General features: G+C 46.7%; 1 protein-coding gene across 10 annotated transcripts in view; it reads left to right on the top strand.

The window, feature by feature from the left end:
• Positions 1-26,060, top strand: part of PACS2 (phosphofurin acidic cluster sorting protein 2) — an 82,870-nt gene that overhangs the window by 49,442 nt on the left and 7,368 nt on the right. For 3 of the 10 annotated variants that reach the window (XM_074876820.1, XM_074876813.1, XM_074876818.1), the window contains 11 exons: positions 236-371; positions 1,099-1,203; positions 2,716-2,822; positions 3,538-3,692; positions 7,070-7,180; positions 9,252-9,360; positions 11,257-11,289; positions 16,379-16,421; positions 19,969-20,011; positions 21,237-21,372; positions 24,678-24,904. In XM_074876820.1, coding sequence (XP_074732921.1) covers positions 236-371; positions 1,099-1,203; positions 2,716-2,822; positions 3,538-3,692; positions 7,070-7,180; positions 9,252-9,360; positions 11,257-11,289; positions 16,379-16,421; positions 19,969-20,011; positions 21,237-21,372; positions 24,678-24,904 — 1,205 coding nt within the window. The remainder of the gene's footprint in view (positions 1-235; positions 372-1,098; positions 1,204-2,715; positions 2,823-3,537; positions 3,693-7,069; positions 7,181-9,251; positions 9,361-11,256; positions 11,290-16,378; positions 16,422-19,968; positions 20,012-21,236; positions 21,373-24,677; positions 24,905-26,060) is intronic. The other 7 variants (XM_074876821.1, XM_074876817.1, XM_074876816.1 and 4 more) reach the window with 4 other exon arrangements.

The raw sequence follows: 26,060 nt of genomic DNA, 5'->3' as shown, positions 1-26,060 counted from the left end.
CATGGGCTGTGGAAGTCTGCCGGGGACTCCTGGGAACGTGCTCTGTAGCTGAACCGTGTGCTCTGCACTGTCAGAAGCAGAATTAGCAGGTCTCGAGCTAGCTCAGATCTATGGGCACAATTCCCCAGTGCCTCCACTCACATTGTTGAGGTTGCCAGTCTGGGTGATCTGGGATTTGGGGGATATGTCTCACTCAGATACAAGCCAGCTCTGGAATACAAGCACATCTCTCTAGCAGGTCTGAAGGGAAGCAGACGGGACGTCGGGGAAGGAGCACGTCTCTGAAGGAGAGACAGCCAGTGAGGCCACAGAACGAGAGAGCAAACAGTCTGGACAATGAACGCTCTCCAGACACCCGACACCACTTACAGGTGTGAAAAAGATTGCTGTCTCTCTAGCACTCATAGTTTTTCCTCTTCTCTGACTGTCTCCTGTGGTCTCTTTCCTTCTGGTCTAAGTGCCATCCCTGCTGGAAAGGAACTGGGCCCTGCGGCTTCAGGAAGGAGGGAATTTATGTCTTGGCTGATACTGTAACTTCCATCCAGTTTCCTGGGTTTTGTCAGCTTGTTGCTTTGTCAGCCCCCCATAAACTGAAAACACGGGAACAGATTGTTATGATGAGAAATGAATAGGGATGTGTTGAGGAATTACCCCTTTGAAGTAAGGGAAATTGCTAGGGATTGCAAAAGGGGATTGACTTGTGCAGAGCATATGTGCCATGCTTTTGTTAGCTGTGGGACTCACTTAATTCCTTCCTTGAAGGAGATTGTTCCTGTCTTCTATGAATCTAAAATTCCTTGGGCTACTGTTGGTATAAATTGATGTAAGTAAAAGTGCATGGCAGAAGGAGTAACGGCCAACAAAACCAAAGGGGCAATAGAGGAGCCTGCAGAATGTTGGAGCCTGCAGCATGCTGCAGTGTTAAAGAAGCTGATCAGTGTCAGTCCCAGTGGCCAGTGCGGCTGCACGGCTTTGCTGCTGGGGTGACCGAGCACTGGCCAGCTGTGCACAGCCACCTCTCATGAATTGCAAGAGCTGGAGCAGGTGGCTTGATGATTAGAGCTGACATCTCCTACTGTTCTCTGTCTTTATTTCCAGATCCCCAGGAAAACAGTGTATGACCAACTAAATCACATCCTGGTTTCCGATGACCAGCTGCCAGAAAACATTATTCTTGTCAATACTTCTGACTGGCAAGGCCAGGTAAAGGCAGGAGACGTTACCTGAAGCACAGTTCTCCTTCACTGTTCCTCCTCAGGAATGGACAGGCCTTGAGCTCTACCACTAACCAAGTAGGTTCTGCTGCTTGGTTGGAAGAGCAGTGATGGTGCGTGGGGGCTGGCAGCATACTGAGTGTTCAGTGCCTACAGATTGGATTTCATTTGACCAGGAGATGCTGTGGATCTTGTAAAGCTTTGCTGCCTGAGTCTTTCCACAGGGGTTTTTTCTCTTCTACGAAATGCCATTCCTTCTGGTTAGCAGCACACTGGGAATGGCTAGACCTTTGCACTCAAGAGCCTACTTCTCAACTGTGGTAGACTGGGACAAAGGAAGCAGGGAGGACTGACGGTGGTTTAGGCTGAGATTTCTAAACATGGGTGGTGAACACAGGAGAAAATATTTCAGGTCAGCTCTGTTGCCTTGCACAGATGTTTGTGATTCCTGACTGCAGGTATGTCACCCCATCTTTTCTGAGTGATAGTTGTGCTAGGGAGAACTCTGAGCAGTGCTTATGCTGGCAACATGGGGTGGTTTGTTACAGGTTTGGAACAACTTTTGCTCCTTTTGGAACCTTAGTCTAAGAAAGCAATAAAATACATATGGAAGAGGACCGGTAAACATGTGCTGGGTGACTGTCGCCTATAGAACTTTTGCCAGGCTTGTGGAGTTACATTGTCTGGTTTGGCTTTCTGCTTCTGGAAGAACTAGGGTCTCGATGTCTGAGAGCAAAAAATACCAGCTGAGCTACTAGTTCCTGTTTCTCTATGCTTGGAAGATAGAGAAATGCCTTCTGGAGATGGACAGAAAGCATTGTAGGTCATCTTCCAGTAGTTGTAGCAGCTTGTACCTACAGTATCAGAGGACATGAAGATGGCATTGGCTGGGGTATATACATTAGAGGTGCAGAACTTGAAAGTGTGAGATAATTACTGAGTTTCATCAATATTATGTCCATGTATACCCAAGGTGTGTGTTAACTTGTTTCCCATTTGCTGCATGGAGGGGAAGCAGTCCCTCATGAGGAACATGTGTGTTGGTAGCACCCTTCCCTTTTTTTAGTGTTTGAGGATGGGCAGAACATTGCAGTTGTTTAAGTCCTTTTGAAATCAGAGAGAGATGCAAATGCAGTTCCAGAAGCAGGTGAGTAGACAGCATCTGCTGTCTACTAGGCAAATGGCCTTCTGCTGCTGCCCTGCTCTCTGCAGCCATAAAAACCTTCCTGTTCTAGAGTTGTCATTGCCATGTTTTGGATGTAATGTTGGTGTTTGTCAAGAAGGTGCAATGTTTCAATTTTTCTAGAGGAAGAGCTTTCCTTTGGCTGATGCACAAGGATGAGGTATTTGGGAAATAGCCGTATCACTTGCAAATTAGACAGGGGGGAGAGAGTGCCCATGCTTGGGTGTGAGAATACCTAGGAAGCTGGGGAGTCAGATTTTCTTCTTGTGACAAACTGTACCAAAAAAAAGACTATAAAATGTTCTGTTCTCTCCTCAGTACCTATCAGATGTCTTGCAAAAGCATACCTTGCCAGTGGTCTGCACATGCTCCTCAGCTGATATTCAGGCAGCTTTCAGCACTATTGTCTCCAGGATACAGAGATAGTAAGTTCTCACCTTGCTTGTGTTGTTTGTTGAGTCTCAGCTCTAAAAGCCTCTCAGCTCCTGTGCCCCAGTGCCCAGGGAATTTTCCATCCAATAGCTGAGAAATACTTCTCCCTTCCAATACTTCTCCCCAATTTACTCTCCTGAAGTCAGAGTTCTGTGGTTCTTCAGCACCTGCCAGCCCTGCAAAGTTGCTGTTCTGCCATATATGTGGGGATACAAGTCTCCTTTCATCAACACTGGTGATTTTAAAAGATTGTGCTTTGGAGGTTGCCTCATAGGTCAGATCTAATAACCCATAAAGCATGCAAAGCTAATAGGTAGGTTTTTAAATAGTTCTTGCTTCTCCCCCAGCCAAGTAATTCCCAGATTAATTCCTCAGTGTATTCCCTAGATACCTGCTGTGGGTACCTGAATATGTTCTCTGGTACAGCAGTTAGTTGCAATAGGTACATCCTAACCTAGATAGTTGAGTCCAGCCCTTTAGATTATCAAAATGTGTGAAAGAAGGAGCAAGGAGACCAATTAAGTAAGTACTGAACAATATTGCATTTTATTAATAATGTTTTAATCTGCTGATAAATCACTGTGATATTGCCTTGTGTATTGAACAAGCTCTCTTCTGCTGTGGTTGTTATTAAACTTTTTTTTTACTTGTTCTGAAATAGCTGGTTGGAAGCACAATTATGAATATATTTCCTCTCTTTCTGTCTAGCTGTAACTGCAATTCCCAGCCTCCAAACCCAATTAAAATTGCAGTGGCTGGAGCCCAGAATTACCTCAGTGCTGTATTGAGGCTCTTTGTAGAGCAGCTGTCTCACAAAACCCCAGACTGGCTTGGCTACATGAGATTTTTGATCATCCCTCTAGGTAAATAAGGAACAATTTTTCTTCATGGAAAGACGAATGGGTTAAATGTGATGTGTTGCCTCAGGAGAAGCCCTCCTGGAAGCTTTGACTAGGTATATGGCTGTTAAATGAGGCAAGCGTCATGCTGTCATGGCATTGTGTAATGCTTGTGTTACTGCTCTTGCGTGAGTGAATTTCATCTGTATGTTCTTGATGCCGAAGTCTGCTTTGTAAACCTTTTGTTTGAAGCAAGGGGTCAAGTACTTCCTCCCCATACAGGGAGGCTCTTGCATATCTTTCTATCATAGTACAATGAATGCATAGAATAATATTCTAGAAGCCCTTTCCCTGGCTGAGATCTTAAATTCACTGGGCACCATGTTTTCCAGAGCAATAACTGTTCTGGCCTCCCTGAGGCTGACGCAGAAAATGTTATAGAGGAGAGGGGGTTGAAAATTTTTTAAAGGCTCTGAAACTGCTGAGAGTTTAAATTATTCAAATTACATGTATCTTTTGACCTTTCCTTTACGTGCTATTCTCCCTGGGTTTTTCCCTCAGTTTTCCAGCACCTTATCTCTGCCCTTCCAGCAGCTCAACAAGCTTGCCTGGCTGGAAAGTTACCCAGCTTGGATCGCTTGTGTTGGGTGAAGGAGAGTGGACTGGTAATAACGTTAGGGGTCTTGTTGTAGTCAGAAACGTGAGGAATGTTGTAGTGGTGAGGCCTGGGAAGCCAGGTGGTCACCGATGCTTGTGGGCAGGGGCGTCTGGGCAGCGTTGGTGTTGTAAGGTTGTGATGCCAGAAGCTGGTCTAGTCTGAGGCTTGGCTTGTGTGAACTGGGCACTTAGGTGAGGTAGGCAACAGAAGACTTGAAAAACACTTTTTCTCGGTATTTTCCAGTGTTCTAGATTTGGGACTAGCTGATGGCAGTTTCTGTAGGAGTTGGAAGCTGCTGCCTGGCACGGGGTTAGGCTGTCGATTCACTAGTGGGATTTGCAGAAGTCAAATGAAAAAGGCAGAGGAAGAGAGCTGGATCCTTCTGTAAGGAAGACATTTAGTTTCCAAAGTGGTTGGCAGGAAGAGGAGAGAGAGCCCTTTAGTGGGGTAAAAACAAAAAAATAATTTCTGCAAGGTTAAATGTGCTTTGAATGAGACTCTGTGTGACTGAGGACTTTGGTCCTCACATGCTGACTGTCTCCTGGCCTCAGAAGAAGAGTTTTCTGTCCTGCAGTCTTTAATGATCTGAAAATATTCTCTCTTTGAAAGTGAAACACAAGATTTAACTAGTGTGTTTTTGGATTGGTTTTTTAATCTTAAAACTTTCTTTGGTAATTAAAAAAAACCCCAAACTGCTTCAAAACTGTGAATGCTTTTTAAATGTACTTTAAATATAGAAACTGCTCTAACAGGGCCTTTCCTATAGAAGTCTGCAGTATTTCCTGATCTGATCAAGGGCTTATTTCTGGCCAGCTTTCTGGCAGTTCACTAAAGTGATTGAGGAGGAACCTGTCTTTTCTGACAATTGAAAAAGCACCGAATGGAGACCATGCCATAAATGTCTTAAAGGAAAGGATTTTCTGCTGTTAGAAGCACCTTCAAATTAGGAATGGTGGAGTTTTTTCTATGATGGTTCTACCTTCTTAGTCCACAGCTACTCACTGCAATGACAGAAAAGTCAACCCACAGTGGTTTTTTAACAATGAGAAATGCTTAGTGTCTGTAAGCATCCATACAGGGAGATTGGGTCCTGCTTCTGATTCTGTGACTGAAAGACTCCTTTGATGTCCAGACCAGTGTATGAACAACTTAACCCCCAACCTTTTTTTCTAATTTATTTGCCCCTTTTATTTTGGCTGTTTGGGATTTTTTAGCGTTTTATTTAGCTCCCACGGATAGAACTTCTTGGGAGACCTTGTGTTTAGTACTTGTTTTCAACTGCATCTGCCGTGTGCGATGGATTTTCACAGCATGTGGGAAAGCTTCTCCAGTGCATGGTGCAGAGGTGTTCCATGTGTACTGTTTAAAACTCCACTACAAAAGAAATGATGGGTCTGAAAGTAGCCATGATCAGGAGGGTCCAAGAAAGAACTTAGATCCCAGTCTCTGAGGATCTCTGAGGGGAGCTCAGAGAGACCTTCTGCTTTGAACCTTTACTGGAAGTCTGGAGATTAGCACTGGTTTGGAGGACTGAGAAAAGACAGTGGGTTTTTTCACCATGAGCTTTACTGGAGGATGGTGAGTATACTTAAGCAACTGGGGTCTTCTTGGAAGGAGTTGTCAGGTTACCAGTTACCAACTGATGACTCTGCTGTTACAGTCTCTAGAAGCGTGGCTTGATGTGAGAACTCAGTATGCAGGAAGGATAAAAATAAGCTGATAAGAAGGAACTCTGAGACTACTTCATGGCTGATTGTAAATGTACAGGAGTCATGCTGAGCATGACTGAAACGTGGTGGCTGGGAAGTGCAATCCTGGCACACCTTTTCTCCTGTGTTGAAAGACTGGAAGGGTAGTTGCCAGAGCAGGTTGTCTGGTTTGGGGACACGTGGCCTAAGGTGACAGTGGGAAATTTTTACCACCTCCCAAGGCAGAGTTTGCTACTTCAGTGCCTTCCCTTTCCTGCTCAGTATAAGTATGAAGACAGATCTCCATCCAGGGCTGCAAGCTGGAGGCAGGACACACAAACTTTCTGCAAGGAGGTCTTTCCATGCTCACAGAGGAGCCATAAGGCTTAGCTAGAGCAAGTAGGGACCTAATGCAAAAGCCAACATTCACTGGGGACTGTAATCCTTGGACTCTGCCTTCTGTCTTTAATTACAAAGTATTTATTGAACTTATAGCCCTTCTCCACCAATTAAACAAGCCTCCCTGGGTTGTTTTTCCTGGTTGGGGACAATTGCCTCTTCTCAGTATTGCAAAACAGCTGTGATGTGCAAATGGTGTTGAGAGGAAGGGATCTGACTCCTCTTGGCAGGGGTGACCTGGCTGTGGTGCGTGCGGTGCAGCCTGTAGGCAGGAAGGGCTTCTGGGAAAGCTGCTTGCAAAACTGAGAGACTGAGATGGAGAGCTGTAGGACCTCTGTGTCTTCCAAATCCTTTATTTCCTCAGCAGTTTCCCAGTCCTGTTTTCTTTGGCCTTTTAAAATTTCATTTGGTGGGGGGGAAGGGGGAGGTGTCACTGAAAGATTTCAGTGGTGTTGAAGCAGTCCCTCTGCTGGGAAGTCTATTTGCGTGCTCTTGTAGAGATAAGATGGACTAAATTACTTGGTTATAATTGAAGAAATTTATTTCTAGGGTGTCTAGTGTAGTTTTGATTTTGGAATTTAATTCCTTACTGATAAAAAACGCACTTGTGTTCAGTGCTGGGAAGAACAACTGTCATGTTTTGCTTTCTTTCTTAGGCTCTCATCCAGTGGCCAAGTATCTGGGGTCTGTAGATTATAGATACAACAACTTCTTCCAAGATCTAGCCTGGAGAGATCTGTTCAACAAACTTGAAGCACAGACCACTGGTAAGACCATGTGTCTGTGTCTGGCCTGTGTGGGATAAAAGGCTTGAATGAGTAATTTTAGCAAAGGTCAAGTAAATACAAGAGGAAGCAGACAAATGTTTTTGTTCCTCTTTTCTCCTCACTCCACCACATTCCCTTTTCAGATGCTGACCTTTGTATGTCCTCCACGTGGTGGTTTGCAAACAGTTGTTGGCTCCCAGAGGCCCAAGCTGCCTCTGAGTCACGCTGTTTTTACCTAGCTCTCAGCTTTGTTCTTTGATGTGAGGGTCTCACTACCAGGTTTAGTACATGGCTTTCTTTGACCCTTCAGAAACTGTCCAGCCTAAAAGATCTGGAAAACTGGAAACTCTGGGAAGATTAACTTCCATTAGTTGTGTGTGAGAATGACCTTGACATTTCTGAAGTCTGCTGGCAGGATCTTTCTCATTAAAAAAGCATTTTGTTCTTTACCCGTGTTGTAACATGTGAGAGCTGCACTAGGTCAGATCAACAAGTTCCCGTTCTGATCTGAGTGTGCTCTAAGCCAGGATAAAGCCTTACTGCATGTAAAAGTATTAAGTCGTTTAAAATATTAATGCTTACAGTTTTTCCATCCTTTCCTTCAAGAATGGAAAGAAACAGGAGAAAGGAGGATTTGCATCTGACATTGAGGGCTACATGAAGGCTTGAGACTTGACTGAGGAATGATGCTCTTATGGCAGCATATCCCATACAGAAATTTCACTAGAAGGAAAAAGCTTTGGAGTTTTTGGAGCGCCATGAGAGTGGGGAGGTTGCACTGTGGTTCTCCTGTTGGAATTGCAGAGTGCCTGAGGCTGCCAGGATGCTCCTGGAAGCCCTCTAGCTGTGAGAGGAGGAGAGACAGACCTCTTCACAGGTGATTGTTCAGAGCCTTTTTCAGCAGGTGGGAACTTGACTGGACAAGGCCCTGGGCAGCCTGTTCTGAAGGTGAAGTTACCCCTGCTTGGAGCAGGACTAGACATCTAATGTTCCACCCAACCTATGCTTTTCCTTGATTCTAAGCTTGAGGAGGAACATGTCTAGAACTGGTTTCTTTTAATTCCTTGCTGCACTTGAAAATGCAGACAAAGGTGTCAATACAGACTTGATTTTTTGTGTCTGTGTTAGGAATACTTCATTAGCTGTAGAAATCCAGCTCAAGAGCCATGTCTGTTCTTTAGTTGGTTGTATGCTGCAGTCCTTATTTATTTGTCTGCATGCTATGAGGAAAATGCAGTCCCTTTTTTTTGCATTCCAGGCCTTGTAGATTCTCCTTTTTTTATCTGTGTAGTGAAAACTGCACAGAAACCCCATGAAGGCATAAAAAAGATCTGGCAAAGAATTGTAGCTCTTCACAGCTCACTGTTCAAATACAAAGAGTCTTGATTAAAAAGCCCATTAAGGATTGGAAGTACCTGGTGAAGGTCACTTGTGTTCCCTTGATCTCATAGTTGAGGCTCTTTGCTTGAAACCAAAGAAATATGGAAATGTCTTCCTGTCAACTTGTATCAAACACAGTCCCACATATCTGAAGCATACTTGCACACGTGTGATCTTTGTGCTCTTCCTACCCTTGCCTGGCTCTCAGTTTTTTCAGTTGACTCAGCAAGGCCGTGAATTCATTAAGAAATCAGGTAACTCAAATGCTGGTATGAGCAGAGCAGCTCGCCAAGGCCCTGAGATTGATGGCTAGACACTTTCTTCAGCAGGTACCTACAGTCAAGGTGTGAAAAAGCCTAAAGCTGACTCTGGGCAGGTACATGTTTTCAAAGAAAAGCATTTTAACAAATAGGAAATGACCATAATACTTCAGTCAATAATGCTGTGTACAGATGTCTGTGCATCTAGTGTGCCTTCCTAATGTTTTCACCTTGGTGCTCTTGTAGGATGTTTGCTGTTGGTCAGACAGCTTTACAGTGCTCTGGGGAAGGCTGCAGAGCTTCCTTTGGAAGATGCAGTTCAAATGCAGCTGGCTGAGTACCATCAGCTACTTGGCTAAGCGACTGGAGGGCAGTCCTGGTGATGGTCTGAGAAGTCACTTAAATTATTTTCTCTCTTTGTTCTATTGCAGTTCCAGAAACGCCTGATGTTGTCTCCCGGATAACGCAGTATATAGCAGGGGCAAACTGTGCACACCAGTTGCCCATTGCTGAAGCAATGCTGACATACAAGCAGAAAAGGTATGTCACTGATGTAATACTGGATTTCCAGAGTGAGCATCAGGTTGAAAGCAAAGTGCTTTTCTCATCTTGAGCGCCAGCAGTCTTGAAATAATTCCAAATTGCAAACACCTTTGGGAGCCTTATGGTAGCCTGCACCCAGTGATGTGTCCCACAGTGAATCTACAGCAGTGTGGTTACTTTAAGGGCAGTTATTTCTTCGAAGATCTGAGAGGTTTGGGGAAGTGGGGACTAAGCAGGATGGGGGATGGACAGATTATATTTGCTTAAGTTCCAGAGATCCCTTACCACAGAAACCTTCGGTGTGTAGGACTGGACTGCAGCATTCCCCCCCCTCAGAGTATCTTCCATGAGACCTGGCCTTTTTACATCAGTGTTGAGGGAACTGAAACCCTTTCTTTTTGGAGTGTAAATAGCAGAGCTTTTTGCAAGAGAGACAAAATCCTTGTTGATTGACAGTTGCAGGCTACCAGGACTCCTACTGGGCAGGGCTGACCTTCACCAGGTTTTATTTCAACTATTCTTAAGGGATAAGCAACCTGTAGGATGGAGGATTGGGGTCTGAAAATAAGATTCAGAAGTATGTACAGCCTCATGTGGCCATGGTCCAGGAAGAAGAGTAACTGTCACTGAAGGGTAGAGATGCATTTGTTTCTGAGGCACAGAGAAGAATAATAGACTCCAAATTCACATCCTGAGAGCAGGACAAACATTCACCTCGTTATTTTTCTTGATTAGGGACTAGCAATCTTCTATGGGGCATGGATAAGGTTAATTGTTAATTACTACCTTTCCTGTGTTATAAATCTGATTTTTGGTTCACTAGCATCTGTCATTGGTGCCTTCTTTGCATAAAAACTGGGAGGGATTAAAGGTGTGGGTAGAATCACTTTTTTCCCGTTCTTGGAAACGCTCATTGTGTCTTGCTTTTCATTCCTGTGTCTGCTTGACATTACTTTGCAGAAATGATTCAGTAAAATTTAGCCCATTCTTCATGCTCTCCCAGGGAAATATTTCCGGACTAGTTCATTAAAAAGAGTGCGCTCTCTTCATGTATTAGTGAACTTCCGTAATGTTAACCTGATAAAGGTGAAGTTTGGAGAGCCACAGGGTACTCAAAGCTCTTGGCTTCAGTCTTTTATTTTGTTTTTGGTGTGAAGACTTACCTTAGTTACCAACACTGAGTTCAGACACACCTAGTGCAGTGTAAACCCCTTCTGATGGCTACCTTGTTCTTTCTCTGCACCCTTCAGTTGCTGGGTTGTGCACTAGTCTCCACTGCCTTCTCCATTCTGTTACAGGTTCAATTTTTGTCGTTTACACACATTGAATCATTTTGAGTTTCTAATGTGCACAGAAAGGTCCATTTGGTTCTTTGTTGAAAAACATCTGAAATGTACTTCAGCAACACACGCATGTAGCCCTCCCAGCAGTGTGCATCACGACTTTACTAAGCTGGTCTGATCCAGTTGGATTTTAGACCCTTTGGACTTAGTGGTGCCATGCCTGAAGCTGTTGATAGGTTTAAATCAGGCTCAAACCCTGCAGAAGGTTACTTGCAAGAGAGATTGCTGAGACTTTATCAGACTCGTGGCACAGCCTGCAATCTCTTAGTATCTCTGTTGTTTCCGCTTTAAAATAACTTCTAGCTACAGCCAAGTACCCCCTGAGCAAACTGGAGAGTTAGAGGAACAAGCTCTCCCATGGAGTGATGGGCAGTTATCTCGCTGTGTGGTTTTCTTTAGAAATGCAGCTCTGTGTCATTGGTAACAACTTAGAGTATTGTGAAAAACAACACAGAAATCGTGTTTCCATTAGAGCTATCTAAATGAATGCATCACTTTGTTGTAAGTATAATAACATATTTATCTTTTTCTTTGGTTGCTTTCTGAAAAGGAAAAAGAGCTTTCATTTTGATTTTACCATAAGGTATCAGTTCCTTTTAGGTTTCCTCTCCCATCTCCTCTCTCTTTTCCCCCATGAACTGGTCTTTTGTGCCTTGTTTAACAGTTCCTGCAGGTCTGGGATGCACAGTTTGTGTTTTAGGTTAAATTCTGCTTGCTGCTTTGAAACTATGGCATATGCTGGCAGAATGTGTTGTTGGAAATGACTGCTCTGCCTTTGGACCACGCATACGGGTTCCTAGGATGTAGACTGAATGGGAATGAAGGGGTTTTTGAGAGAGTAGCTTTGAGCAGTAAAACACAGAAGGCAGGGTTTTTTCTTCCCTTCTTCCTAGCTATCAGAGGATATAGTGTAGCTCCAAAAGGATCAGGACTGAGTAAAGGCTTTTCAGTTCCCATCTGTTGAAACTGGAGTGCTGTAGGTGGCACTCGGTGGCTCAGGGTGAGGTTCAGCTGTGCAGTGTCCAAGTGCAGACCAGCAAATCTCCCTGTAATCAGAAAATTGAGGATTAGTCTCTTAGTGGCAGGCTGTCTCAAACGTACGGGACTTCTCTGAGCTTAAGAAAGAGGAGACAGATATATGCTATCAGTGGAGTTGTGCTCTCTGAGCTGCCTCCAAGACACCCTTGTTCTGCAGGGTCCCCTGCTTCGAATTGTATGATTATTGGACATTGTTTATTTTGTCCTCAGTTCACAAAGTTACCGCAATTCCCTCTCCCTCGAGACCAGAGGTGAATGGCTTCTCCAGGGCCAGCTTTCAAGGCAGTGGTCTGTGTAGAAACAGCAGCACTACCTACAAATTCATTGCAAGACAAATCTCCCAGTATCCTGGCATTTGCTCTGTTAAGCCCTAGTGGTCCAAGGAAAGCCAAGCCAGTCTTTAGGATGTAGCTGTATGTGATGAGCTGCTTTATAACTTTATTGCCAGCTATCCCTATTTTGACTTACCTCCGCTCTCCTTCATGTCCCCTTGTTCTGTTTGTCATGGCGAAAGGTTGGCGCATGTACTGCCTGTGATGGACTGCAATGATGCGAAAGCTTTATCCCATTCTTTTGGAGCATCTGCTGACCTTACCTGAAATCAAGGGGGCTGGCAATGAGGAAGGGGTTCAAGAAGGAAATTAATTGCCATTTCACTGGGTGACTGACTTTGTGAGCACGGGGAAAATTACTGGTTACTGAATTGGCAAGAAACACTGCAGTCCAGGCAACATCTAGGGAGCTGAGACCATGGTAGCAGAGGTGGGCGTCTTACTAGGAGGGGTGTATCATCAACGTTGATATGTCTCTGCATTGCTTTCTTGAATGAAGCCCTGTAGTATTTGAGATCTGAGACTCGACAGACACTCATTACCAGTGTAGCTGGATTGCTGGTCAGTTCTGTGAACCTAGGCTGGTGTCACCCGCTGTAGTTCAGTGTCCAGCACAGCTCGTGCCATGTGGCTTCTGGATAGCCCTTGCATGAATCTGGGGAGCAGCTTGGCTGTTGGAAATAAAAGCATTACTCGTTTGTCAGGGCAAGGGCTGAGTCATTTCCTACGTAGCTACACATTTACCGAAAGCTCTTCACTCTCATGTGTTGTAGAGCACTTCCCTGAGTCTTGGTCCCTGGACCACAAGTGTTGGAGGGTTCCTGGGCAATAGGAGGCAGTGGTAGCACTGTTTTCTGCCTGCTGCCTGTCTCTGAGGCTCTGCAGGGCAGTGGCTAGGCAGAGTCCAGGTCATTTCTCTGAGTGCTGCTTCTAAAACACACCCTGCAGCAGTTGCTGAACATGAAGGCAGCTGGTGAAGATGGACCCAGTCCCTTCTCTGGCTCAGCAGTGCCCGTGTCATCTGGCTGGTTGCTGCATGAACGTCCTTGGGCAGCTGGTGGAAACACAACAGGAGTTTGCTTGTGCCCCTCGCCTGGCAGAGCAGTGCAGCGGAGGCGAGTCAAGGCTCAAGAAATGCTGGATGTTCTGTTGAGTATGTCCAGTCTGCTGTAGGAACATGAAGGGTGCTGGACGGGAGTTTCATGAGGAAGCAGAGAGGCGACTTGTCTGATGTGTCGTGGGGACATAGAGTTGCTTTGTCCTTTTGTTTGGTTTGACCACTGGAGACTTGGTGGAACAGGGTCAGTGTTAGCCAGCAGACAGTCACAGTTGCCCAGTGGAAAGGACAGGTGCTTCATACCAGAGATGAACCTTGGAGAGTTGTTGGCAGTGCCTGGCCTCAAATTAGAGGCCTGCTAGTCCCTCAGTGATAAAAGTCCCCTCTTTCCTGTTGCTCCCCTGCTTGGCTTCATTTGAATCTGGTTTGGGTTGGTTAAATTTTAAATGAAATCTTACTAAAAAGCTAATAACTGGCATAACTGCTCGAAGTGATTATTCAGTCTCTCTTACTGTAATATCTGGGTGCTTTGCAGCTTAGTTTATGCTTTGCCCCAGCAGTGAGAGAGATTATTCCTTCACTTTGTCAGGTGGGTGACTCCTGATGGTGTGGCAGCTTCTCCTTTCTAAGAGTCCTAAAACATACAAATCCAGCTATATGTCTTTGTTCAATCTGAATTAATTTATTGGGGTTGAGAAAGAGCCTGCAAGTTCATTTCTGGACAATTTACCTTTGAAGGACTGATTCCAGGTGGATGGATTTTGCCCAAGCAAAAAGAGTAATTAGACAACTCCCCATCCCAGATAAAAGATTTTTTTTTCCTAGACTCTCTGCATAGGTCTGTTTTTTGTTTTCCCTTAGAACTTGGTTCTTTTTTTCCCCAGAATTACAGAGGTGAAGTATCAATAACACTGTTAAAAATCACAAAACAGGGTCAGGTCTGGCTTTAAATTATAGCTGAGATACCAGGGCCTTCAGAGGCGCTATGGATAAAACCAGTACATTGGACATCGCTATGGGGGTAAAACCTCTGCAGCCTGGAAATCTGTGCAGCCTGGTTAATAAGGGGGAGCTGCCTTTCCAGGGAGAGGGTATTTTAGTTGCAGGGCTGTGGTAGAAGGAATAGAAGAGACCGTTACCAAGGTGAAGGGATTCTTGATTAATATTTTGGGATCCCAAAGGACAACAATCAAGAAAGACCATGAAAGAGGAAGTGGAGAACAAGCATGGTCATCCCATCTTTCCTTTTATCCACATGAAGAGCAGCTGTTTTGATAAACCGCATTTTCAGAGGCACATGTGCAAGATCAGAGTTCCCAACGGACATGTGACAGGACTAGACTAGCCAAGCTGAAATCCAGCTGGATTGCTTCAGGAACAGTTTGTGCATCATTGTGAGCTGTGATAAATGGTGACTGAAGCAAATGATTTATTTCAGAATTGCCCCTGAGCTCTCCTCAGTGGGAGTCTGAGCTCCCAGAGGCAACAAGAATGAATTTTCTGCTGGAATTGGGCATGGCTTGTTCCTTGAGAGCTCGGAGCAAAGCCGTCCAGTAGCTGAGAGATGACTAGGCGACTATTGTGCTTCCCTCACTTGGTCAGCGGGACTTGCTTCTGCCTGCTTCTCAGCCCATGGAGCTAAAGGGATGAGAAGAAAGCTGAATGTCTGTTCTGTGCTTCACCCAACAGTTCTGTGGGTTTCTTGTTTCCCTTTGCAAAACTGGAGCTGGAAATGTCATGTTCATAGGAGATTTATTTGCTGGGGGACCTGCATCCATGTTTGGAAAGGTGTGACCTTTCTGGCTTCCAACACAGAGAATCAGGGACTTGGACATTTTGTCACGTGCTTTGGAGGAAGAATGAAGGTGCAGTGCCTGAGGTTGTTAGGTGGGAAGGGAGCAAAACACCTGGCTTTGCCTTAGAGATGAGTAAGCAGACCTGAGCCAAAGTGAGAGGCTATTTGCAAATGCGTGCTCTGCTTTGGACCAAGAGGGAGCTCTGAGTGAGTCGTGTTTGCTGCTGGAAACGGCACAGAAATACCTGCTTTCCTGAATTATTTGTGCTGCACCCCACAGTATTCTGGATGAAGGCAATGCTGGATGGTTTTTCTCTGAACATTCCAGTGCTCCAAGCACTGAGGGGGAAAAAAAAAAAAAGAGAAACATGAGAAATCTTAGTGTTTGTCTGCTTCTTACCTGTTTCTTGTGCTTGGCCACTGAGAAACATTGTGTGTCTCACCCATGCAGTCACTTTCACCACTGAACTGTAATTCCCCTGAACACGTGGATGTGCTCCTGCAGTCCTCTCCTCCCTCCCCCTGTGGGGGGGCCTCACATCTGTTGCCCTTGACAGGAGCAGTGGCTCTGCAGGCACTCCCAGCCTGCCTTCCTCCTCACTCTGGTCTTCCCCCTCTTGTCTTTGTTGAGTCTCTCCCTAATTCCTGCTAGATGTGACTGTGGCCTTCGTTGCTGGCCCTTCTCTACCCTCTGGCTTCTGAATCCTGGGCAGGGCCAGACCAGGAGGAGCTGATGCCTTCCTGCTTTCAAAATGTGTGTAGTGTTGTCTTCAGCTGTTTCTGGGACGTGGTGTGCGTTTTGTTCGGTTTGGTTTAGCTGTTTGCTGTTCTCGAGTTGGTGTCCTGATCTACCCAGCGTGCTCTGGTGCCCGACCTCTCTAGGGTGCCTGTCTAAGGGACTGCAAGCTCCCAGGGGCAGGGAACATGTCTCTGTGTGCGCGTGTGTGTGTGTACGTACTTGCTAGTGCTATACAAATAACCACGTGTCACGGCTTGTAACCCCGTGGCAGGCTAACTGCTTTAGCGATGCTGGGATATGCAAGGTATGGCACATGACTCCAAAGGTGGGACGCGTGAAGGCCATGCGTGCAGAGCGCTTCAGGTACTAGTAAGTAACACACAGTTCTCCGTGTTGTTGTGGCACAGATCCATTTCCTTGCAGTAGGAGGTCGCGTGTCTGTAATGACTGCCATGCCATTAAAGCATGTTTCTCTGTCAAGCGTGAGGGAGGGAGGAAGAGACCTTTCCCCTGAGAGATGTGCCGTAAGCTGCGTGCTCTTCCCCACCCATGCGGATTCTTAGCGTGCTGGCAAAGGGCCTTGAGAGGAGACATTGGACTGGCGCTTGCATACTGTCCGTCCCTGCTGCATGCTTGAATGCAACATATAAAGTGAGTATTGTGCCCAGTGTGGAAGCAAGCTGTTAACAACTCTTTTCTCTTTGCCTTTAGCCCTGACGAAGAATCTTCGCAGAAGTTCATTCCCTTTGTCGGGGTGAGTGTTATCTTAGTTACGCTGTCTCAAGCCAGCTAGAATATGTCCACAAGTGTTAACCCAAACTTACCTGGTTTCTGGGGTAGAGCAGGAGCACTGGGTGCTCTAAGGTAGAGTGTCAGCATGAGCATCCGATGGTTCGATGCAACTGCCTGCTATGTAAGCAAACCTCTAAGATCCCTCAGCAAACTACAGGGCCTTTTACTCTGCAGGCAGCTGGCTCTGCACAGCACTGTGCTGCATGCCTGCCAGCACTGAACCAGGCACTATAGCCTTGCTATTGCCTTGTTTGCTCAATACAGAGAGGAAGGTGTGACACTGAAGTGCTCTGATCCACAGCCTGTCTTTGCTGCTAACCAAAGCACTTAGCTGGTAGAGAATTGCTGCTGGGTGATGTGCAGAGGAAGGTGGTGTGTTTCTGGGAACCTGATCTCAGGGTTGCTGTGCCCAGTATTTCCCTGGGTGATTTGGCCAAATTTGATCTTCCAGTGTCTGTCCTCTGTGTGCTTGTCGTGAATGGTATCCAGTTCCCTTAATATCCCATCCACTCCTGGGAAGTGGAGAGTACATCCCACCAGGGAGATCGTTTAGACCACTGTTAAATTTGAGTCTGGGGCAGTAGCTATTTAATGCATTTTGTTATGCAAATATGTATTTGGGATAGTAGTCCCTGGCTTTTCCTCCTGTCCTTAATCTTTAAATGCTCCCAGCTCAGGTGGCCAAGTGCCGAGTATCTGGGCAGGGCTGTGTTTGTGCTTCTGTTATTTTGTGCACTGTGTACTTCACCTTTTTCAGCTTCCTTCCCCTTATTTGATCATGCTCTTCATTAAGTTTTAGGTATAAAGTAATTGACCTGGGGCCAAAAGGACATCCTCTGACTGGTCTTCAGCTACTGGATGTCCTCTTTACAATTGTCCTGCTCTCTTGCAACTTCTCTTTCTTGCATGCTGGCTCTCTTGTTCTGCCTTCTCTGTGTTAAACTGACTTGGGTGTGTTTCCATGTGGAGTTTGTATCCCTGTCAGTGCATCAGAGCTAATCTGAAATCCCAAGGCATTTAAAGAGTTTAGTCTCTCTTGCCCTCAGGCTGACCCTGCTTTCACTCTGGTGTCTCTTTGGAGTGAGGGTCTCTCTGCAGTGTTCCTGAGACGACAATCTACTTTGACTCATCTAACAAATCTACTGACTCGTCTCCATATAGCTGCTAGGCTCTGCAAAGCTTTTCTTTGGGGCTGATTTCGTTCAGAGCTATGTGCAAGTAAATGAGGCTCAGAGTGTTTGAGTTGCTCTAAAATGATTGTTGTCCTGACATTTGCAATGCATTTCCAGTCTGGATTTGATTGTCTGAAAGTGGGAAGAGTGAACAGCTCTGTTGTGTACATAACACTGCCAGCTTGCCTAAAAGCACAGAATGACTTCCTATGTGGTGGTGAGGGGCAAATCAGTGCTGCCTGTTCTTGCTTCTGAAGTGTTCCTGACACAGTAATTCCCCATGAGACACATCTGAAGAGACTCTGAAAGGCCAGTTGCGTGTGTCTCTCAAAGTCTGGGGCTGAACGTGAACACTGAAGCTCTTCCCCTTGGCTGCAGCCTACTTGGAGCTGTTGGCCAAGGAAGAGAGGAAGCCAGTGACATTTGGGTTTGTGACTCGTGACATTGGCTGGCCTCTGTTGGCTTTTAGGGTGAAAAAACTGGTGTGCTGCAGCTGGGTTATGCAGTCTTTGACCCACAAGCGAGCAGGGCAGTGCTGTGCCGCTCAGCCAGGCTCCAAAGTGATGGGAGCCAAGGGGCCACTTGAGTGCAAAAGCCGGGGTTGAGTGGTGAGGCTGCATGGTGGTTCGCCCGCCTTGTGCCAACAGCCAATTGCCAGGAGAGTTAATAGGATGCGCCTCCTTCCTGAAAGGAAAGGAGGCTGGCTGCTGCAGTGTTCCTGGATGGAGGCATTGTTGGGACTGCAGCAGTCTCAAGCGCCTCCCTGAGTGGAGGGAAGGGAAAGTGCTTAACCCTCTCTTCCTCCCATGTGTCTGCACTCGAGCATCTTCAGTCAGCCAGCAAGGTGAAAAAGGCCCAAAGAGATTTCCTGTCTGGCTTGCAGATCAAGGTGGCTGTAGGCAGTTTTCTGTGTTGCTTGTTCTTTCCTTAAGTCTTCTGCCTCGCCTCCTCTTGCTCACAGCTAGTTACAGTCTGTGAAACATCCCCTTGGCGTTTAACACATACAGCACAAGTGGCTGCTGGACTCCAGAGCCTGATTTGTTGCCCTTTGGATGGAGACTGAGCTGCAGCCGCCTCCTCCCAAGCCAGCGCTCCCTCAGGGAACCTCTGCACACAAAGGCTTTTCTGAGGCTGGAATTAACAGAGAATCCACCAGAGAGCCTGATAGCTCTCCAAGATCTAGTGTTAAGCATACACCCCCATACTCCGAACTGCGCAAAGTTTTTTGTTTCTAATGATTAGGTCCGTTTTCTTGATCCCATAGCACAGAAATGTGCTCCCTAGAGATGTGGTCTAGACATGGTCTCGTCTGAACTTAACGATCTTCTGTTTTCAAACTAAACAGACTGTGTGACATCATCTCTTGTTCTAAAGCAGGTTTTATTGACTTGAGATTCCTTTGCAGCTCTTTCCCATTTGTCAACATTTATATAGGGTAGACATTAGCCCTGGATACAAGTTTCTTAAGGACCTTAAGAAGGGTCTCTCCTCTGCAGTGTTGAGAATAATGATCTCTGTGAACCATAGCAGATTATCGCTACAGAAGGTCCCTGCTTTTATATCACCAAGGGTCATTTTATCTTTCTAGGCATAGTGTGTTCTTTGGAGCTTCTGTTTGCAGCATGCTCTGTTCTGCAGATTACTGACAGGGGCATTTATCATTAACATAAACGTACTAGCTGGTGGTTGGCCATATCAGAACACATTTGTATCCTTATTATAGTGTGGTTGGGATCATTCTGACCTGTCCATGTGGTGGTTTATCCATGTCTGTGCCCAGAGGCTTTGTTAGGAGCTTTATCTTCTGTGCCAAACACTTCCCTTGTTTGGAGACTAGAAAACTGATCGAAAACTGTACTTTGTTGCTTTTGTGGTTTCCTAACAAACCCCAATTACACTGCACCCTAGAAGTGGCTGCACTTGTGCAGAGGAAGCAGTATGTCTGTAATTAGCAGGTGTATCAAAGCAAGACTAAAGGGGTATTTATGTTCCTTTCTCCTCCCTGCCCTATTCCCACAGGTGTCACAGACGGGCACTGTAGTTGCCGTAGCCTGGGGCTGACGATGGGCTGTTCAGAGCTGTGCAGGTCTGTAGCAGCTCCATAGGGTCTGTGCTGTCTTCTGTGCAGGTCAGAGAAGGGTTGTGAGCTGGTACGGCTCGGCTGGACGCTGCTGGGACCTGCCTGGCTCTTGGAAGACTCCACTTTTTAGCATACTTTAATACTACTCTGACTGCAGGGGCAGTGCCAAAGGGGCTGTAGGGATGAGCTTAGTTTGGGGGTTCCCAAAGTTCAGGGGACTCCTGTTTCATAGAGCTCTTTTGTTTTGCCCCCTCTAGGTGGTGAAGGTTGGAATAGTGGAACAATCTTCTGCAACGTCAGGTAACAAGCATCTTGTGTGTGCTTTTTGTGTCATACAGGTGGTGGGAGCCTGGCTTCACAGGCTGAATGAACTTGTCCATTGCTGATGTCTTGGAGTTTTGTAAAATGGAATTGGATTTTAGTACCTCCCAGTTCCACTGCCTTGACTCCCAGCAGCTTCCTGCAGAAAGAGAGCTTTATCTTGCAAGAGGCCCTTTTTCTTGTTACTTTACAAGAAGCTACAGGCCAGCTGAAATTCCCACACCCTCATCCAGGGAAGCTCCACTCACATATGTGCAAACACCCATTTTTCCTATGTGTGTTCTCTGTGGGGTGGATTGTAATTTGAGGTTCCTGCTCCAAATTGGAGAGGCAGTTCATTGGAAGTTGATGCCTGTTTCCCTACACTGGGCTCAAATGTCTGATAAAATCAGTCTCAAACATATGCCTAACACTGGGAGCTCCAGGATAGGCAACCAGTTTGCCAATCTGACAACAAATTTAGACCCAGGTTTTTTAATGGGAGAGTGCAAAGCTGATTTAGATAATACTGCCTGCTTACACACATGGACATGGGGTAGTGCTGTTTTATCAGTGTGAACTTGTTTTCTCCTTTCATATTCACTACTAGTCAGGAATATATTTTTTCCTCATCTCCTGGTAGTTTCTTATATTTTTTCACTGTTAAACCCCAATTTCTGTGGCCTGGGTTACACGTGGGTTTGTGTGTGGAGGCAGCCCTTCTGTGGGTCACTTCTTGCTGCCACTGTCCTCCCACTATTCGAAAGGGCCGACATGAAGGGAATGGTGCCTTGGTTGTGGAGGGTGGAAGCAGAGGGAATGGGGAGATCCCTGTGCTCAGCCCAGAGGTACTGGATTCTCCACGAGTCTTGGAGTGGTGCTGCCCCGCAGTGGTTGCGTGGGGAGGTTCCCCAGCAGGATAATGGGCTGGGCTCTGACTGTGCAGGAGGCTCAAAATCATCTGGGAGCAAACCCTAGGAGAGCAGATGCCAGGTGGGGAGTGCAGAGGAGTGTGAACGTCTCTGCCTCTTCCCCAAACACAGAAAGTCCGGTAGTTTATGTGTGGAGGCAGAGTGAGCTGATGGGCTAGCTGATCTCTGGATTGAGTCTGAACAGAGTCTGCCTGTGCAGCAGGAGCGTGGGCAAAGAGACTGAGCTATCCCAGCGTGCATGTGCTGGGCTGTGAGACGAACCCAGACAAACAGTTTGACTTCTTTTCTGCAAGGTGACTCTGATGACGCAGCTCCCTCAAGCTCCAGTGTCCTTTCTTCTACCCCACCTTCTGTGTCTCCTGCTGTGAAAGAAGCCTCCCCCACACCACCTTCCTCACCGTCTGTCACAGGCAGCTTCTCGTCCTCAAGGTAAAGCATGTTTTGTCTCCTTTACAGCTCCCTCAGCTGTCTTATCTGACATATATGTGAGAGAGAAAAACTCTTCTAAAGGAAAACCCATAGCTCTGCTTTCTTCCCCCCTAGAAAACACTTAAGTTGTCAACTTTCCCCTTCACCTCTTTTGCTTCTGGAGTGACTGTGTCCTTGCTGGCCAACAAGGAGCTGGGGAGGTCAGAGGGGATCTTGCACCCGATGGGAAGGCTGCACTTCTCAAGAGCAGACACATTTCAACTAGAAGGGGCAGCCTTGTTTCTGATAGTCTGGCAGAAACCCTGATTCTGATGAGCCATTGTGGCAGCCTGTTTGGGAAGGTTTGTGTTCTCCATCTGCTGGTATTTTCCCTTTGAGACTGGATTCTCATGGGGAGATACGTAGCCAAAGAAAATACTGGCTGTAATACACATGGGTGCTAGCCCAATCCTTTATGATTTGTATGTTTTTTGGGACCAAGGTCAGAGTGACTCTGTGGAAGGAGCAGGCTTTTTCTCTGTGAGGATAGAGCTGACAGTTATAAGGTGTCATAGTGGAATTGCAGGTCCCGTTCCTTTGTACGCCTGAAAGCATATCAGAATAGAAAGGAGACAGCACCTGTAGGCAATGTAAAGCTCTGGCTTAGCTGCGGTTTTTAGGGGTGAAGGGAGGAAACCCCTAGAAAACTGCCAGTAAAAAATTACTCTGGCCAGGACTCTCATTTTGTTGCTGCACGAAACATTGGCGTAGCTGTCTAACGCTTTGTGTGCAGTTCTGGTACCCAGAAGCACATGGTGAAGTTAAAGGTTCGGAGGAGTTAAGATCAAGGAGGCAGAGCAGCAGCCTTGTGAGGGGAGACTAGAAGTCTTGGACTCTGTGGTTTGAGGGAGGAGGGAAAGACATAAGTTACTCAAGATTTGCAAAATCACAGTGGTGGTGGGTTTGTTTGAATATTAAACTGTTGTTCACAAACCTGTGGTACAAGACCTGGGGGCACACAGTGACACTGGCAAGAGGTCAAGTAAAAGGGAGAAAGGAAGGGACTTCAGCACACAGCAGGAAAGGCATATTGGGACCATGTCTGCCTCTGCTGCTTCTGTGGCAGCAGGATCAGCAGATCAGAGCAGGGTTAGACAAGGACATGGACAGCAGATATGTTAATGGGTACTAAAGGATGATTCAGGGGTGTCCCTTCTGATATCCCTAATCCTGTGTTTATCAGGCTGAGGAAGTGTCTGCAGTGAGAGACTGGGCTCATGTGCTCTCCCTAAGCAGCATCTCTTACTGTCCCTGTTAGAGACAGAATGGGGACCTTTCCTGCCCACCCCAGAGAGCCCTGAAAGGACCTTCAACCTCTGACTTCTTAAACGGGCTTGAGAGTTCCCTTTTAACAAGAGGAAATGGAAATGTGGAAGCCCCAGTGAAGCAGGTGCCCAGCAACTGGAAGGTGTTAGTGGCCATTAGCCTGTGCCAGGAAGCCCAGTTCCCCAAGTCCCTCCTGTCGGCACCCTGTGGTTGGGTGGCAGGGCAGTCCTGTCTGCCCCGGGCTGGTCCCAGCAGCAGCTGGCTGGCAGTGCAGAGAGCTGGGGGCTGTGCAGGCTCTGGAGAGCAGAGCTGACTTCTCACAGGTGGGCTTTCCAAAGGTGAAAGTTGTTTGGGAACCTGTATCCATGAGTGTAGGCTAGTCATGTTGTGAGCCATGGACGTGATATATCTAAAGTTGACACCCTGGCTCTAGGAATCCAGTACTTTTTGGTTTTATGCTGTGTGGTAGAATCATCAAGAAATGAGGAAGTTTAGGTTCAGCATTGTTCCATCTCCACTGATCTGTATGTGACAGCACAGGGGGTGGAGGGTGACCCAGACTGAAAGATTAAGCCACACATTTAACCGAGAATGGAACAGAAAATCCTTCCTGGGCATAGTGAACATTAGGATACTCTGTCTTTACAACTGAGATGAGAAATGTGATGCAAAGGAGCCTTAAAACCCAAAGCTGTATCTCCAAAACATCATCCTTAAAGAATCTCACTTCTGAAATTGCCCTGGGTTTGGTGATCAAAGATAACTCTGCTTTGCTGTCTGGCTTTCAGCTGAGTAAATGGCAAAGAGAAGGAAATGATTTGGTGAGAGGACTTAAACGATGGGCCATCCTTGTTTTACCTTGAGAGTTTCCTGTTAGGCAGTGTAGAGGGATGCCTAGTTCATGCAAGATCACAGATTTGCCTTTCTTAATTGCCGTTTCTCAAACAGGGGACAGAGTCATAGATAAACTGTTTGATTTTTGTCTAGTACTTGTGTGTTATTCAACACTCTGTCATTGTGTAGAAAGAAGTATAGGCTGTCAGCTGTAGGTCTGCTGAATGATAAACCCCTGCTCCACTTGAGGTTAGCTAGTGAGAAGCAGGGGTAGGCAAGGGGTGGAATTTCCCAGACTGCTCGTCTTCCCTTTTCTGGCTTAAGAAGGGCTGGCAGCGTGTTTGGTGACGCACCTCTGTTACCACACCACACAATGCGCCGGGAGTTTTCAACAGCAGATCATGTCCTGAAATCTGCCATTGTTTAGCAAATGTCACAGGACTGGCAGAGTGTTTTCCCAGCACTGGAATTCCCCAGCACGCAACGGGGCTGTGGGGCAGATCACCCCGTGTCAGCAGGGACCTGGGGAGAGCAGAGATCCTGTGTGACCTGGTGGAGCATCCGGACAGGAAGGGAAGCAGCTTCTGACAGAAAGAGCTCATGAACACAGGAGATGGAAGCAAGTCAGGGAGACTGGGAACTGAGTGCCTGATGTTCAGGGACCCAGCGGCTCTTTGTTCACCTCAGTTCAGAGGTGTACCTCGCCAGAGTCGTTCACTCAGCAGTGCTCAGGAGGCAGCAGCAAGGTGCTCATAGCCTCTCTTCCCCACTCAAAGACTGGAAGTAATCTGGGCCACCTCAGGCGTTGCTTTTACTGTCTGGGTTACTGAGCTCAGCATTGCATTAGGGAACTGCTTGTCTGCTCCCTTTCCTGCTGCTCGTCCCTGTGGCTGCGCAGCAGGTCAGCTTGTCTTGGCTCATTGCAGTTCTGTGCTGCCAAGCGGATGCCACCATGTAATGTGACCCGGGCTGCATCACTCAGTGATGACTTCTTGTGCTTTTGTGATTATCGCGTCTCACTACAAAACATTGCTGCCTGATTTCCCAAAGAGCCAGGCGCTTGACCTCTGACCTGGTCAGGAACGTCAGCCACTCTGAGAAGACACAGACGGGGGGGATCTCTGCTGAGTGCTGCACAGACATTACCTCCTTCTCTTGTTTTCCAGCCAAAGCCTTGGTGCCGAGTTGATGGGCCTGCAGGTGGATTACTGGATTGCAGCTCCACCCATGGATAGAAAGAGAGACCCAGAAAAGAAGGACCCCTCCACTACCAAAAACACACTGAAATGCACTTTCCGGTCCCTTCAGGTCAGCAGGTTACCTGCCAGCGGTGAGATTGCCACCACTCCAACGATGTCCATGACCGTCGTGACAAAAGAGAAGAACAAGAAAGGTAAGGTGGACACTCTTACTGTTGCCAAAGGCCAAGAATGCAATGCTGCTCTCCCTGTTTTGTCACTCCAGGGCTGCCTGACTTGTCAGTCCTGCATTACAGCACCTTAGTCATATTTTTAATCCCCAAAATCTTAGTGTGTCTGTAGATGAGAAGTGACTACATAAGGTGATAGAGTTGAAAGGGTGGTTCCTCTTTGTGCTGTAAAAAGGGGACATGTTCACCCTTACAGCTGAGCAGCTGAGATGGTATAGCTCAAAAGAACAAAGGTGGGGATGGAGCAAGGACATTTGTGGGTGGCTGTGCAGAAAGCCAGGAGGTACATTGCTCTGAACAGCTTCACAGCTTCCCCCTGTCCCTTGTGAGCCTGCTGGTGCTACTTTGGGGTGTTGGATTAGGTTAGAGGCAGCGTGTACCCAACCCTTCAGGCTGTACAGCTCCGTGCTCTGGTCTCTCCTCTGCCACATGACAGAGGTGCAGGCAGAGGCAGGATGTGTGTGCATCCCATCTTGTTGTAGCATATGGCAGCAGTCCCAGCAGAGATGTTTTGTTGCATTTGACGTGGTGGCCTCATGTTAAAATACCACTGTCACAGCCCAACAAACGCACCAGGCAGACCTGTCAAGCCATCACTAGGTGTGCTTGTACCTACAGGAGGTAGTGTCACTCAGAGCAGGGTTGCAGCAGTGCAAGCTCTTCTACAGGAGCTCTTATGTTCTTGTGCAGAGTGTGTTGTGGGACAAAAGGAAGTAGAAGAGAAATGCTCTCAGCACAAAGCCTGATAGTAACTTTTTTCTTTTTTAATCTGCTCTTAAACTCATGGCTTTATTTTTTCAAAACAAACAAATGGAAAAAGCATTTGAAATGTTGCCAGTAACTCTGTATTTGCTCCTGGCCTTGGTAATGTAAAATATATTAGACATGGAGAACAGCTCTGCAGCGAAGTGTTTTCAAGGAAGGAGCAAGGCAGTTCTTCACTTATATTCGACTGCCAGTAGCTGTCCTTCACGACATCTTCCTGCCTATGGGCCTGGGAGCCATTCCTGGTGGAAGCGGGGTTTTGGGGGCTCTGAGAGAAGGCTGACAGAGCCTCCTGGACCAGTGCCTGCAGGACATGGGTACATAACCCTGCAGCCAGGTCCCTACCAGGCCAACG

The sequence above is a fragment of the Strix uralensis genome, chromosome 8, assembly GCF_047716275.1.
Source record: "Strix uralensis isolate ZFMK-TIS-50842 chromosome 8, bStrUra1, whole genome shotgun sequence".
Classification (NCBI taxonomy): Eukaryota; Metazoa; Chordata; class Aves; order Strigiformes; family Strigidae; genus Strix; species Strix uralensis.
Note: the sequence above shows the minus strand (reverse complement) of the source record. Positions and strands in the feature narration are given on the sequence as shown.